Source organism: Balaenoptera musculus, chromosome 1 (assembly GCF_009873245.2).
Source record: "Balaenoptera musculus isolate JJ_BM4_2016_0621 chromosome 1, mBalMus1.pri.v3, whole genome shotgun sequence".
In the NCBI taxonomy this organism is placed as follows: domain Eukaryota; kingdom Metazoa; phylum Chordata; class Mammalia; order Artiodactyla; family Balaenopteridae; genus Balaenoptera; species Balaenoptera musculus.
In genome coordinates this window covers 141,672,916-141,689,729 of record NC_045785.1, presented here as the reverse complement: position 1 = coordinate 141,689,729, position 16,814 = coordinate 141,672,916, and the positions used below count along the sequence as shown (strand labels likewise).

General features: G+C 38.4%; 1 protein-coding gene across 1 annotated transcript; it reads left to right on the top strand.

Annotated features, from left to right (window-relative positions):
• The first annotated feature begins 2,251 nt into the window (after window positions 1–2,251).
• PTGS2 (prostaglandin-endoperoxide synthase 2) lies at window positions 2,252–10,074 on the top strand. The gene is given in 11 exon segments (XM_036832510.1): window positions 2,252–2,415; window positions 3,858–3,974; window positions 4,092–4,235; window positions 4,922–5,065; window positions 5,490–5,524; window positions 5,526–5,693; window positions 6,296–6,379; window positions 6,492–6,738; window positions 6,994–7,280; window positions 7,767–7,914; window positions 8,090–10,074. Coding segments are annotated over 11 exon segments (1,836 nt in total). The 5' UTR covers window positions 2,252–2,363; the 3' UTR covers window positions 8,500–10,074.
• Window positions 10,075–16,814: the final 6,740 nt, after the last annotated feature.

Here is a 16,814-nt window from a genome sequence, read left to right as displayed (position 1 = left end):
TTGGGACATTTAATATTCCCCCATGACCAGCATCCCCAAATATACTTTCCATTTTATTTTATTGTCTCAGACTTGTCAAAATTAATAAATCACTATTGTTTTTCCTGAAGCCCACAACTGGACTTCCTTTCTAAACTGCACCCATCCTTAAAATGTCATTTTCTCCTTGAACTATTTTCTAACTGCATAGGCACATGCAACTCTCTGTACTCTATTGTGCTATAGAAGTTACAGATTAAACCAAGTACTTTAACCAAATAGATGTTTTTTAATTGAATTTCCACTATGAAATGGAGTTCAATTTCTTTAAGTTCCAAGTAGTCTAAATGTGATTATTCTCTACGCTGTTTTGTTCTCACCTTTGAATTCAGCCTCTCTGCAAACAACAGAACACACTTATATACACAGTAGGTATATATACTTATATACATAGTAGGTATACAATTAAGCTCTGATGAGGACAAAGGATGATGATGACTTCAAATGAGTACAGGATTACAATATAAAATTTTAGTATACTTAAAATTCAGAGTATGATTCTTCCTTCCTTCGCATCTAACCAAGCTAAAATTAGTAGTCTGAAATATCAACTTAAAATTTGAGTAGATACACCCTGCTCACTTAAATGAAACAGAAAATTGGAATTATTAAAAGAATTATGTTTTTAAATCTATGCTCTTAGTTGAAATTTCATGTAAGACTCAGTACAATAATGGGAGTGTTACAAATGGATTATTAAATATGTCTAGAGGAGAAAGTCTTCCTGGGTGAGATGGAATTTTAGCCATTTGTGTCTCATGTAGAATCAGATAATGTGTACATTTAAGCAAATACTTTTTTAAAAAATCCAGTGTCTTTTTTAAAGGCTCTACAACGCTGCTACTTTTTTTTTTCTTTTCTCTTTTTTTTTTTTTAGCATTTACCCTCACACACCCTCCCACCACCACCAAAAGATAGATGTTAAACAAAAGCCAAAGGATGATGAAATTCAAAATTGTCAAAATCACCCTTCTTTTACATCCATTTCATCCAAATTCCTCACAAATTACCTTCCAAAATGAGAATAGAAAATGGCCCTAATAAACCCAGACAATTGAAAAGTAAACGTAATGTATTTTAATCTTTTGTCACAACTCATCATCCTGGAAAAGTAGGCAGAAAAGAACAAAAAAGCAAACTTTAAAAATCTACTTCCTTCTATTGTATCTCCTGTGAAGGACTGGCGACCCAAACGTGGAAACCCATGCGGCAGAGAAAGAAATGCATTAAAGCAGAAGTTTTGGACGTTTAGCATCCCTGCAGATACTGGTCACCTCCGCTTCTCTGGTTCATCGGAGAGGAAAGTTTATAGCGGTGACCCTTCGATCCCAGATTGACTATTTACAGGATAAGCACTCAGGATCGGTATTGAGGAGAGGAATTTACCTTTATTTCCTCTCTCCAAGAAGCAACGTCGGGGTGGTGGCGTGGAGAACAGCATTACTTATGTTAAAAACAACTCAGCTATAAAGAGAAGCTACAGATATGTACGCTGACTATAGCTATCACATTTCATTAGGTCGAGTAAAAATCTAAAAAAATTTTAAATGTATGTTATGTATGTGCTGAATCTACACGAGGCTGAGTGGTCACTGAAATCATGACACGTCTGACATACACGACATGAGTAAAACATGTCAGCCTTTCTTGGACCCACTCTCCCCACTCTGTCCAGACTGTGTCTTCTTCGGCCCCCCCAAAGCCTAGGGACCAGACCGGGGGCGGGGGCGCGCAAGGGGATTCCCTGCGCTCCGGAACCTCCAGGCCCCTCTGATTCCGGGAAAGGAAGCCGAGGGGGCCGCCCTTCCCCCGCAAGAAGATCTGCCTCGGCACTGGGTCTTGGAAGGCTGGGTCAAAGACCCGATAGAAGGAAAGGAATCTGGCGCGAAGCCCGGCGCCGGGGGCGGAGAAACCCGGGGAGGGCCTCAGGAAGATCGAAGTGGGGAGGGGGCGATCCGCTTTGCACCCACCTTGGGGAAGCCGAGCGCAACCTCCCAGGTTTCCGATTTTCCAGTTTGCGTGGGTAAAAAAATCCTACCCCGACCCGGGCGGGTCTTACGCAATTATTTTAGTGGAGAGAGGGAGGAAAAGTTTTGGAGGGGGGTGGGGGGGGAAGGAAAGGCGGAAAGAAACAGTCATGCCGTCACGTGGGCTGTTTTCACGCATAAAAGGAAGGTCCTCTCCGTTAGCTTCCAGTTGTCAAACGACTCGCAGCAACCGTCAGAGGACGCTCAGGAACTCCGCACCGCGCCTCCTCCAGCTGGACAGGCGGGACCCACACAGAGCATCGCCTCCGCCGATTCCGCGCCCCTCCCGCAGCCGAGATGCTCGTCCGCGCGCTGCTGCTCTGCGCCGCCCTGGCGCTCTGTAGTGCAGGTGAGTGAGTACCTGGGCGCCCGGCACCTGGGACTCCGCGGCTCCGTACACCCGGGTCGAGTTTCCGCTCTGACCTCTCCAGGGAACTCTAGGTATTCTGAATACCCTCGGAAGACAGAGGCTGTATGTATGACTTTGTAAAGAGGCTGGACCACTCGAGTCCAAATAAACTGGACGGACAGCTCAGCTTTGCCATCAGCTCTGATCATCATGGGTCACTTACTTAACCCGTCCGAGTCTCACTTTTCTCATCTGCTAAATAGGAATAGTGATACTAATTTGCAGGTTGTCGTAAGACAGAACCTGATCAATATATGCGAGATGTTTTTTTTTTTTTTATAGTACCTACTGTTATTGAATGGAAATAGTTGTGTTAAATACCCTAGTTAGTGCTTTCCTGCCCCAGGGAAGTCCAGATTATTTTTTCAGGTAAGCAAAATGTTTAAAAACGAAGTTGTTTTTACTTTGAAATTTTCTCTACTTTTTTTTTTTTGGCCGCACTGCGCGGCTTGCGGGACCTTAGTTTCTTGACCAGGGATGGAACCCAGGCCCTCGGCAGTGAGAGCAGAGTCTTAACCACTGGACCGCCAGGGAATTCCCTGGTTTTTTTTTTGTTTGTTTGTTTTTGTTTAATGTAAATTAAGTCATGCCACTTTAATACTGAAAACCATTCAATGATTTCCCTTGACACATGGAATAAAACCCAAATTCCCATAAGACCCACATGATCTGCCTTTGCCTTTTCTGAGCTCGCCTTCCACCTCTCCTCCTAGCTTTGCTTCTGCCACACTCTCTCAAACACGCCTCAGGGCCTTTGCACTAGTTTTCCTCTCAACTTGGAATGTTCTTCATCCAATCTTTCAACAGCTTTGAGTTCTGACAAAAACAAAAAGAAAACAAACAAACAAAAAAACCTTAAATTTTGATTAATGTACTAGATCTATTCACTTTAATTTTGGAAGTCCTACTTCTTTGAGCCTCTTAAAAAGGCTAATTTGAACATCTAAAGAGTTACAAAGAAAAGCTTAGCAACATTCCACCAATATGTCTGGTGGAATATTCTGTTACCTTTATTTAGAATAGGAAGTTGTTATTTCTACATTATAACCATTCTGTGAGGCAAGCCAAAAAAAAAAAATTGTTTTCCCATGACTACCTGTATATTTCTTGAACTTTTTTATCGTAAAGTTGACTCATAGTAAGTAAAGCAATTAAATGTTTAAGTCAAGATTAAGTCACTGAAGAATGATTTATTCACTGTCTTTACTTTATTTTTTTAAAATTTGGGTATAGTTGTTTTACAATGTTGTGTTAATTTTTACTGTACAGCGAAGTGGAGTTCCCTGTGCAATACAGCAGGTTCTCGTTAGTTATTTATTTTATACATATTATGTCATATATATGACATATATGTCAATCTCACTGTCTTTACTTTATTGTAGCAAACCCTTGCTGCTCCAGTCCATGCCAGAATCGAGGTGTATGTATGAGCATAGGATTTGACAAGTATAAATGTGACTGTACCCGAACAGGATTCTATGGTGAAAACTGTACCACACGTAAGTTTGTTTTTGGGTGCCCTCATTTGGAATGGGGATAGATACAGTTATCATTTTACAGAATGGTGTCTTATAATGAGGTCCCGTTAATTTCTCTCTTTTTTTTCCTCATTGCAGCTGAATTTCTGACAAGAATAAAATTATTCCTGAAACCCACTCCAAACACAGTGCACTACATACTTACGCACTTCAAGGGACTCTGGAACATTGTCAATAACATTCCCTTCCTGCAGAATATGATTATGAGATACGTGTTGATATGTAAGTACAAATCACTTTCTAGGGCTTTCAGCGGCCTCAAAGAAAAATGTACTTTATAAAACTTTAGATTTTTAAACTTAATCCAAAACATATTTAAATATACCATTTTAGTTTGCCTTCTGTCTTGATGGCCAAAAATATTGACATCTGAATCCCTTCAAGTTTATAAAGTTCTGTCTCACAGTCAGAATTCTACTGAAAATCCTGCATACCTGCATACCTCTTCTAACCTTCACTGTTCTTGACAATTTGTGAAGGAAGTGTGGTCTAATTGTTTATTGAATGCCCATGGGCCACAATTGCACCCATTAAAATAAATGGATAATTTGGATTGGGGTCAGGAAGAAAATACCTTTATTTCTAAAGTGAGTGTCAAGCCCAGACATTCCTAACAGGCCTCTTGAGCAGTAAGTGGATGGTTATTTGAAAAATCAAGATGGCTGGACCATACTGTCTTCTGTAAAGTATATATATATCATCAAAGATGCATTTTAATGAATCATTCTTTCCTCTTTTCTGAGCACCAGTGGCAGTTAGGCTTTAAAGTATAACTGTTTTAAAATAGAGTATCTTTGTTGGAATTAAATTCACTCTAGTGCCACTTTGCACATTTTACAATAAAAATGAATATTGATTTGCCTTGCATATGGGAACAAATAACAGGTTTTTTTCCCCTCCAATTTCAGCGAGATCACATCTGATTGAGAGCCCGCCAACTTATAATGTGCACTACGGCTATAAAAGCTGGGAAGCCTTTTCTAACCTGTCCTATTACACCAGAGTTCTTCCTCCTGTGCCTGATGACTGCCCAACACCCATGGGTGTGAAAGGTGAGTGAGAGGAAGCAGTTAGACATGTATTAACTGTAACTGAGATTGGATTGCTACCTAGAAAATTTGACCATAAACCATGATTTATTTGTTCATAAAGCCATTTTTTCCTTATGGATATCTCTGGAGATTTTTTGAAAGTGAGTCCATGTAAACTACTCCATGAAAGTGAATGGGCATTTTGGTATAATGGCATGATGTTTTCAAATTCTATCATTAAAACTGAATTAATACTGTAAACAAAATAGATGAAAATATTCAATAAGAAGTTGTTCCCCTGTATTTTAGAACTTCCATTTATATTATGATCCTGTTCAAAGTTGTACTTCTCCTATAAGTGAAAAAGACCCTGGTTACTTGACAGTCACTCTCTGCTTCCTTGAATATAGAGATGGATTCTTATCTTGGCTTACTCATTTTTCAGGGAGGAAAGAGCTTCCTGATTCAAAAGAAGTTGTGGAAAAAAGTACTTCTAAGAAGAAAGTTCATCCCTGATCCCCAGGGCACAAATATGATGTTTGCATTCTTTGCCCAGCACTTCACCCATCAATTTTTCAAGACAGATCATAAGCGAGGACCAGCTTTCACCACGGGACGAGCCATGGGTAAGACAGAGTTAAATCAAATAGTAGCAAATCATAGTTCTATCTATAAAAACCTTAATGGAGTTTCCATTTTAATCACTGGTTGGTAAAAATACAAAACAAACAAACACACACACACATACTTACATACATATATACAGATATTATTGTAGTTTGGCTCTTCTATTTTTAGTTTAAAATATTGGCACTGCAGAAGGTTGTCTTCAAAAACATTTGTACCCTGATTATGCTGCCTTAAATACTTTAAGGTGAGATTTTTGCAGCATTATTATCTCTTGGATTTCAGTGACATAGCTACAAGTTATTGATAAGAATTTTATATCAAACATTTTCTGCTGCTTTTTAAAAGAAATACCATATAATTATAGTGAAACTTATGATATAAGCTCCATATGAGACACTAATAGGTGACATATTTAGGAGACATATTTAGGTTTGTAGGTTTTAGTAGCTTCAGTGGATAAACAAGTTAATTTATTATTTTGTGGCTGTGAAAAATGTGTTATTGAAAAATTTTAATTAAAGTAAACTAAATCATCAAGTTATTTAGTGATAAATACATCATAGACACTTTACATAAGAATAAACAACAGCAACAAATTAAAAATTTTCCATAATCTTCTAGGTGGACTTAAATCATGTTTATGGTGAATCTTTGGAGAGACAGCATAAACTGCGCCTTTTCAAGGATGGGAAAATGAAATATCAGGTTTGTCCCATTTAAATATTAAGAATTAGTTATGACTCACCACCCACCTATGTTCAAAATCTCTCATGAATAAAATTTGTTTCTTACCTCTTTTGTTACTGTTATTTTTTAGATAATTGGTGGTGAGATGTATCCTCCCACAGTCAAAGATACTCAGGTCGAGATGATCTACCCCCCTCATGTTCCTGAACACCTGCGGTTTGCTGTGGGGCAGGAAGTCTTTGGTCTGGTGCCTGGTCTGATGATGTACGCCACAATTTGGCTGCGGGAACATAACAGAGTGTGTGATGTGCTTAAACATGAGCATCCAGAATGGGACGATGAGCAGCTGTTCCAGACGAGTAGGCTGATACTGATAGGTAAGCAAGAAGAGCAAATCATTGAAATAAAACCCTCTTCCCCAGAGAAAACGAACTTTGCTAGGTTTTCAGTAATTCTGGGGGAATGTAGTACATGTAAAATCACCTGCTCCACATTCATTCAATTCTTGAGCTTTTGATGGTAAAAAAGAAAATCTAGAAAGTGAAGGAATGGCAAATTAACAATTGCATTTCGGTTGCTTGAACGTTTGTGAGAAGGAATTCATGTCCTAAATTTTTCTTTTGTGCCAATAGGAGAAACTATTAAGATTGTGATTGAAGACTATGTACAGCACCTGAGTGGCTATCACTTCAAACTGAAGTTTGACCCAGAGCTGCTTTTCAACCAACAATTCCAGTACCAAAACCGTATTGCTGCTGAGTTTAACACACTCTACCACTGGCATCCCCTTCTGCCTGACACCTTTCAGATTGATGGCCAGCACTACAACTATCAGCAATTTATCTATAACAACTCCCTCCTACTGGAACACGGCCTCACTCAGTTTGTTGAATCATTCACCAGGCAAATTGCTGGCAGGGTAAGCATTATTATTGAAAAACAAAACAAAACAAAGGACTAGTCAGTAACTAGAATTTCTGCCGCAGAAATGATTTTCTTAAACTCACTAAAAGAGTAATTATTTGCTAGTAATATTCTTTCCTTGAAATAAGAAGCCTAACATATAATCTCGATTATAATATAATGTTACCATTATAATCTAGATCATAGAAATATTCTATAAATACTCCAAACTTACAGTTTAGGTCTCAGCTGGGAGCTGGGGCATCAGTCTTACGTACTTGGCACCCAAGGCATGCTTTTAAAATAAAAATCTGGGAATTCCTTGGTGGTCCAGTGGTTAGGACTTCACACTCTCACTGCCGAGGGCCCAGGTTCAATCTCTGGCCAGGGAACTAAAATCCTACAAGCCATGCAGCACGGCCAAAAAAGGAAAAAAAAAAAAAATTCTTAAATAATGCCTAAAACTAAAATTGTATTCTACAATGTAATTCATTTTCAACAGGTTGCTGGTGGCAGGAATCTTCCAGTTGCAGTAGAGAAAGTATCAAAGGCTTCAATTGACCACAGCAGAGAGATGAAATACCAGTCTTTTAATGAGTACCGCAAACGCTTTCTGCTGAAGCCTTATAAGTCATTTGAAGAACTTACAGGTGAGAAACAATTTCTCAACTTCTTCAAAGAGTCAAGGGGCAAATGGAAACAGCACAAGTTGAAAGCAAATTGAGCAAAGAAAGCAAATTGAGCAAAGCAAATTGAGTAAGACTTTTTTTTTTATTTTGTAAAAGTTTGACATTGGTTGTATCTCTGTCCTTGTCACCTTCACAGGAGAGAAGGAAATGGCTGCGGAGTTAGAAGCGCTCTATGGTGACATTGATGCCATGGAGCTGTATCCTGCTCTTCTGGTAGAAAAGCCTCGACCGGATGCCATCTTTGGGGAGACCATGGTAGAAGTTGGGGCACCATTCTCCTTGAAAGGACTTATGGGTAATCCTATATGTTCTCCTGAGTACTGGAAGCCTAGCACTTTTGGTGGAGAAGTAGGTTTTAAAATCATCACCACTGCCTCAATTCAGTCTCTCATCTGCAATAACGTGAAAGGCTGTCCTTTTACCTCATTCAGTGTTCAAGATCCACAGCTCACCAAAACAGTCACCATTAATGCAAGCTCTTCCCACTCTGGACTAGATGATATCAACCCCACAGTACTACTAAAAGAACGTTCAACTGAACTGTAGAAGCTGATCGATCATATTTATTTATTTATATGAACTATTTCTTTTAACTTAATTATTTAATATTTATGTTAAACTCCTTGTGTTACTTAACACCTCTGTTAAGGAGAAAGGGGTCATACTTGTGAAGATTTTCATGTTGATTTTAAAGATGTCTTCAAGTTAAAGGGGGAAAACAGTTTTCATTCTTTCGTACAATCCAATGAGAAATGAGTGTGACATCTTTTTACTTGAATTTCAACTTATAATAAGAACAAAAGCTAAGATGTTTGAACATTTAAATGCTGTTACAAGATGACAAAATGCTGCACATTTCTTTCTACACTATCGATATTTCCAAGGTGTCTTCCATGATGTGTGAGAAGCAACTACCTACTCAATGATCATTTTATGATCTTTTAACCATTTTCTGATCAGTTTACTTCTATTTTGTTTTCCTGGTTTTAAGGTCTGAGTTTGTCTTTCTTTGGACTCTATACTTTCTTACCTGAACTTATGCAGGTTTTCAGGGAAAGCTCAGCTCAGGACTACTACAGAAGACCTTTACAAGAAGGTATACACTCATTTTAAGTGGAAGGCAGAGAACTTTGTGAATAATTTAAAACCAAAGTAGCCTTATAGAGGCTAATAGCTTAGAACTGTAGGGGGTTCTTAACAGTAAGAAAGTTATTCCTATTCTAATGAATGTCCATTCTCACTTAAAAACAAAACTAAATTGCTGAATAGTTCCCAGGAAGACAATGCTTCTTTTCCACATTGCATTGTCAGCTGACATTTTCTGGTACTGTATATTAATTTAATTTATTGAAGACTATTATTTATGTCTTCTTAGGATGGTTATTATAAACTGGGTTTAAGGCTGCATTGATTTTTTTTTTCTGCATTATATCAGAATCAATGTATCTTTTGGGATTACCTCTTAATTATTAATACAAGATAAATAATTGGCTTAAGATTTGTGAATACATTTATTTAGGAATCCAACTTTGGTATACTGAGATGTAAAGTTGGAATTTGTCTTTAAGGTTTACCTATACACCAGCCCACAGAGAATGTTGTGTCTCATTAGCCTGGATGTGCTATAAGACTGATATTTTGTACATTTTTGAAGGACCTGTGGACGTTTCATTAATTCATTAACCCATAACTTTCTGGGGGGACATTCCGTGCAAAGAACTGTGGGTTTTAATATTTTTAAATCAAGCACTGATTACAGATAACATCAGTATTTATGTAAATAATTGAAAAAGTATGCCTCAGGCAGAGGGAGAAAATAAAATTTCATTAAAGAGAAATAACTCAGGGGAACTTTTAAGGTTTTATGTTATTGTTAAGAAAGAGTCAATAGTAGAAGGGCTTGTATAAAAAACTGTTAACTTGATTTTAAAAAACTGATTTGTTAATACCTGAATGACTGAATCTGGGAATTTGGAATATGTGTTGAATGTTTTGGTGCCTCAGACAAATGTATGATTAAATTAATTTATGTAAACTGTAAGTGTTGAAACAAATGTCTGTTTATTTTTGTACTATTTAAGAACTGAAAATCTCTTCTAAAATAAATTTTGACTTGCTGTATATCTTTGTCATGAGATGATTTCTGTAAGGCATTATTATTCTCCTATCTCTTCCAAACTGGACTGGCCCTTAATGAAATGGTTCTGCCCTCAGTCATACAGAGGCTTTTTAAGGTCACTATAATCTCTCATTCACGGCAACACTGTATTAGAAAATGTGTGCTCTGTGCTATAGGGGATAGCCACAGACTTGTTTTCATTGCCTAGTCTTAGAAGAGGAAAAAAAAAACCAAGTATACAAAAGGCAAAGAATAAGACAAAGTTACTAAGGAGGTACAAAATTTAACAGGAAGTTCAAAGAGGGAAAGATTATGTTCAGTTGGGTAAATCATTGAAACCTGGCTCATTGGCTTCTGTCATTCCCTACTCTTGACATCTTGGTAATTTCAATATCCACATGGACTGCATATTTAACATCCTGTCTGGGCTCTCTTGTCCTCAACTCCAGTGTTGCCTTCTTCCATAGTTCCTATGGTCATACAGACCTTGATCTCATCATTAATTAATGAACCATTTCCAAAATTTTCATTTCAATAATCTTCCTTTATTCCCAACACTTCCAGCTCACTTATTTTAGTACTTACACTCTTAATCTTCCTTTATTCCCAACACTTCCAGCTCACTTATTTTAGTACTTACACTCTAACATCTAACTTCAGTTTCACTGAGCCTATTGATTCACCAGACCTCATCACTATCTTTCACCTCTTATCTCCTCATTTCCTTCCTTATGCATCTAACTCAGATTCCATTGCCCATGTTTGGACTCCCTCATTTCTTGGTCTACTATCCACTGTACTTAACTGGCACAACTTAATTTCATTCATAAACAGATTATTTGACTTCTCAGTAGCATTCAACACAAATGTCTATAGCTTCTTTACTGAAAGATTTTTTTTCTTGGCTTCATGGCTTCATACTCTTCATCTTTCTTCCCTTTCACAGAATGTTACTATTCAGAGGGTTGTTTGGGTTTTTTTATAAATTTATTTATTTATTTTTAGGTGCTTTGGGTCTTCGTTGCTGCAGCCTTTCTCTAGTTGCAGAGAGTGGGGTCTACTTTTCGTTGCGGTGCGCTGGCTTCTCATTGCGGTTGCTTCTCTTCTTGTGGAGCACGAGCTCTAAGCATGCGGGCTTCAGTAGTTGTGGCTCATGGGCTCCAGAGCGCAGGCTCAGTAGTTGTGGCGCTTGGGCTTAGTTGCTCCGCGGCACGTGGGATCTTCCTCGACCAGGGCTCAAACCCGCGTTCCCTACATTAGCAGGCGGATTCCTAACTACTGCGCCAACAGGGAAGTCCCAGGTTGTTTGTTTTTAAAGCTCTTCATACATTACTGTATCTATAATTTGAAGTGTCTTGATGCCTTTTTCTCTTATCTGAACTCTTCCAGGTTAATTCCATCCAAGTTTATAAGTTGAACCACTAATCACTCTCAAATTTGTCTCCAGAACCAACTTCTGTCAATTAATAACTCCTCTACTCAAATTCATAAATTTAGTGCCTTACTTTATATCTCTGCCCTCTCAGCACCACATACACCAAATAGTAATCATCCAAAATTAAAGACACCACTATCCTCTAGTTTTCAAGCAAAAATGATCTCTTTCCTTCATATCCATAGCCAGCCTAGCAGCAATTCTGTCGACTGTATCCCACACACAAATCCTAAATCTGTCATTTTCCCTCCAACTCCATGACAACCAACCTACTTGATGTAATAATCTCTTGATTGGTGTTCCCTCTTCTATTCTTGCCTCGCTCCAAACCACTCTCCTTATAGCAATGAGAGTGATCACTTTCAAACATAAATCATATTTGGTTGCTTTGTTTTTGGCCATACCGTGCGGCATGTGGGATCTTAGTTCCCCAACCAGGGATCGAACCCCTGCCCCCTACATTGGACGTGTGGAGTCTTAACCAGTGGACCACCAGGGAAGTCCCAAATGTAAATCATATTTTGCCCCTCCCTTCTTTGAAATCTTCTGGTGGTTTTCTATTCCACAGTGGATAAATCGAAACTCCTTATCCTATCCTATGAGGGTCTTAGTGATCAGTCCCTGCCTATACTGGTCACATATACTACAATTCCCACCCTCGTTCACTCTGGAAAGTAGTTTGGGAGCTTCTTCTAAAACAAAAAAAATTCATTTATGGTATGCATTAGCTTTATATTTACTCTATAACAAATGACCACAAACTTACTAGCTTAAAACGACACAAATTTATTATCTACAGTTCTGGAGGTCAGAAGTAAGAATAGGTCTTATGGGTTAAAGTCAAACTGTGAGCAGCACTGTGTTTCTTCTGGAAGCTCTAGGGGAGAATCTGTTCCTCACCTTTTCCAGCTTCTAGAGGCCACCTGCGATTCCCTGGCTCATGTCTCTTTCTCTGTCTTCAAAGCCAGCAGGGTAGCATCTTCTCACATCTGTGACTCTGACCTTTTTGCCTCCTTCTCATAAAGGCCTTTTTGATTATTTTGAGCCCATGAGGATAACTGAGGAAATTCTCCCCGCCTCAAGATTCTTAATATTTCACATATAGAAAGTCCCTTCTGGGCTTCCCTGGTGGCACAATGTTAAGAATCCGTCTGCCAATGCAGGGGACACGGGTTCAAGCCCTGGTCCGGAAAGATCCCACATGCCGCGGAGCAACTAAGCCCATGCACCACAACTACTGAGCCTGCGCTCTAAAGCCCGCGAGCCACAACTACTGAGCCCATGTGCCACAACTACTGAAGCCCATGTGCCTAGAGCCCGTGCTCCACAACAAGAGAAGCCACTGCAATGAGAAGCCTGCGCATCACAACGAAGAGTAGCCCTGCTCGCCACAGCTAGAGAAAGCCCATGCGCAGCAACGAAGACCCAATGCAGCCAAAATAAATAAATAAATTAAAAAAAAAAAAAAGTCCCTTCTGCCACGTAAGACAACATATTCACAGATTCTAAGGATTAGGGCATGGACATCTTTGGAGGGCCATTATTTTGCCACCGCATCATACAACCCAGCCATTGCACTCTCAGAAAATAAAACCTATATTCATGCAAAAATCTGTTCATAGTAACACAAAAATCGTCAAAAACTGGAAATTATCCAAATGTCCCGTAATAGTTTAATGGTTAAACAAAATGTGGTAAACTGTGGTATATCTATACCATAGCAAACTACATAGCAAAACAAACAAACAAACAAAACTATTGATACATGTAACAGCTTGGATGGAACTCAAGGGAATTATGCAGAGTGAAAAAAACGTCAATCTTTAAAAGTTACCTACCTGAGTCTATTTATATAACATTTTCTTTTTTTTTAAATTAATTAATTAATTTATTTATTTATTTTTGGCTGTGTTGGGTCTTTGTTACTGCTCACGGGCTTTCTCTAGTTGCGGCAAATGGGGGCTATTCTTTGTTGTGGTGCGCGGGTTTCTCATTGCGGTGGCTTCTCTTGTGGAGCACGGGCTTTAGGCGCGCGGGCTCAGTAGCTGTGGCTCGCGGGCTCTAGAGTACAGGCTCAGTAGTTGTGGCGCACGGGCTTAGTTGCTCTGCGGCATGTGGGATCCTCGCAGACCAGGGCTCAAACCTGTGTCCCCTGCATTGGCAGGCAGATTCTTAACCACCGCACCACCAGCGAAGTCCCTATATAACTTTTTCGAACTAACAAAAGTATAGGGATGGAGAATCGATTAGTGGTTACCAGATTAGGGATGGTGGGATGGGTAGCTATGGCTATAAAGGGGTAGCATGAGGAAGCCTTGTTCTGGGATAAATGAAACTCTCATAAGTTACTAATGGGGATATAAAAGTATATAGCCACTTTGGAAACCAATCTGGCAGTTTTATATAACGTTAAACATAAACATACCCTATGATCCGTCCATGGCTGCTTTATTCATAATAAACTGAAATTCACTAAAAAATGCAAACAACTCAAATTCCATCAATAAGAGAATGGATAAATAAATGGGTGTATCTCCTTACAATGGAATACTTCTCAACAATATAAAGTAATGAACTACTGATAAATTCTACAACGTGGATGAATCTCAATTACATAAGGAGAAAAAAAAGTCACAAAAGTGTACATACTGTGCAATTCCAGTAATATAAAATTCTTAAAAAAGACAAAACTAATCTATAAGGAAAGTAATCAAGAATCAAGGCTGGGGGAGGAGGGAGTAGCAAGAATTACCTAGAAAAGTGCATAAATAAGCGAGCTTTCTGCAGTAGTGGAATCATTTTATATTTTGATAATGGTATAAGTGACATGGATATATTCTACTTTAAAAATTTATTATAATTGTACACATAACTGTGTACATTTTACTATATGTAAATTATACCCCAATAAAAAGTGAAAACATAAAAATACACTGGGACTAAATGATAGATCCCACCAGTGCTTTCTTGGTCTACATTTATTTTCCACTCATATTTGCTATCTATTATAGTAATCATTTTTCCGTAAATTGTATTTAATTTAGTTTGTATCATAGTCCTATGGAGAAAATATAATTATTTTATTAATATGGAAACTGAGGCTTAGAACTTTTATTTATTTATTTTTTCACCACACCTAGTGGCATGCAGAACTTCCCCAACCAGGGATCCAGCCCACACCCCCTTCACTGGAAGCTCAGAGTCTTAACCGCTGGACCACCAGGGAAGCCCTGAGGCTTAGAACTATTGAGTTACTTACCCAAGGACCAAATCTGCCTAACTCCAAAGCTCTTTCAATCACAATGTTGCAGAATGAACAAAACCAATCCTTTATGAATATTTTGAGGGTTTCACAAATATTTCCCCTGCTGAAAAACATCAGATTTTTATCTTGTATTTTTCACTTCTTGAGGGGTATTACAAAATATAACCTTATTACTTTACTAAAGATAACCAAATAAAACAATTACATCCTTTAGTCACTGGATACATCACTTTAAAACTTTGTCTAACAAGAGACTTGCCAGTGCTCAAACCACTTCCTTTTATTTTGCCTGTAGAGATATGAATAAATAGCTAACAAAGAATGTTGATGAAATGCAAATCTCATATATTTGAATGCAGTTACTATCACATCTTTCAGTTTTCTTCTTATCAGGAGAATACTGATATCTTTCTCTCTCTCTCTTTTTTTTTGAGGTTCCATTATTTAAATGTAACTATGTTGTATCCACTTAACTTCTCTCACACAGCTTAACAGGAGAACAAATTAAAACACACACTCACAAGTCCTCAGTGTCTGCCTTCTTCTACAAGGCTCAGCTCCATAACTCAAGGTGGGGTGCTACCTAATTTTTCTATCCCTCCTCCTAAAATCATGTGGATTAATCTTTTTTAAAAAAAAATAAATTTATTTATTTATTTATTTTTGGCTCTTCGTTGCTGTGCTTGGGCTTCCTCTAGTTGTGGCAAGCGGGGGCTACTCTTCGTTGTGGTGCACGGACTTCTCATTGCAGTGGCTTCTCTAGTTGTGGAGCACGGGCTCTAGGCTTCAGTAGTTGCAGCATGTGAGCTCAGTAGTTGTTGCTCACGGGCTCTAGAGCTCAGGCTCAGTAGTTGTGGTGCACGGGTTTAGTTGCTCCGCGGCATGTGGGATCTTCCTGGACCAGGGATCAAACCCGTGTCCACTGCATTGGCAGGTGGCTTCTTAACCACTGAGCCACCAGGGAAGTCCCTCATGTGGACTAATCTTCAAGTTCTTGGATGTACAGCACACTGTGATTGTGTGATCGGGATTGGATTTGTTGATTTCCAGCTTATGGAGACTACTTTTCTATGTGAAAGGGAACTCTGTTTGGATAGAGAGTTTACCATGTTAGAGCTGAAGTAAAGCTTAGGAATGCGCCATCTTATCCCTCATAAATGGAAATGTTCCTGGCATATCATAACTAATTACTGTATATAGATTTAAATACATATCACTATGTGAAAATAACTTATTTAATAATCACAATGATGAAGAATAATGAAAAATCAAAGCAAATCAATGCAAAATGAAAATAATTGTTATAAAATTCATGTGCTGAAGCTAATGTACTTTATTCACTAGAAAGCATTTCAGGGCCTCAATGAAAGGCAATTTTTTTTAAACTTTTTTTTAACTTTTTTTTTTGGCTTCACCACACAGCTTGTGGGATTTTAGTTCACCAACCAGGGATCGAACCCAGGCCCTCAGCAGTGAGTGCGAGGAGTCCTAACCACTGGACCTCCGGGGAATTCCCAAAAGGCAATTTCTTTTTGATTAGGGTACTTGCTGATAGCCTGGTAATTAGAAAGATGGAGAAAATAGAAAAGTAAATAAATACACACCCCAAAATTAAAATCTAAGTGATATGTGGCAATTACATATTTCACATTATTTGAATGATCAGTTTAGTAATCAAGAAACTGCTACTTATCATTTTCAAAACGGATCCCCGGATGTTTCCTTACTTTCCTTCATCCCATAGATATAGATACAGATAGCTTTGGCACGTGTTGTAACTTATTTAATAATTATATTTTAACAACTTAATATCACAGACTTAGGAAATTCAGTGCTGCTTTTTTTCCAAAGTTGATGTTTAAAAAAAGATTTAAAAATCACCATTATCCCCCAACTAGACCTCCAATTCCAATGTATTATTAAGGACTCAAGCTTTTGCAAAGCTTAGCCACAGTCTGGGTTTGAAGTAGGAGGAAGTAGTTTAAGATGAATAGTAAACAGTTTGGAAAATTATTCTGTTTTTTAATCCAGACAAAAGGCAT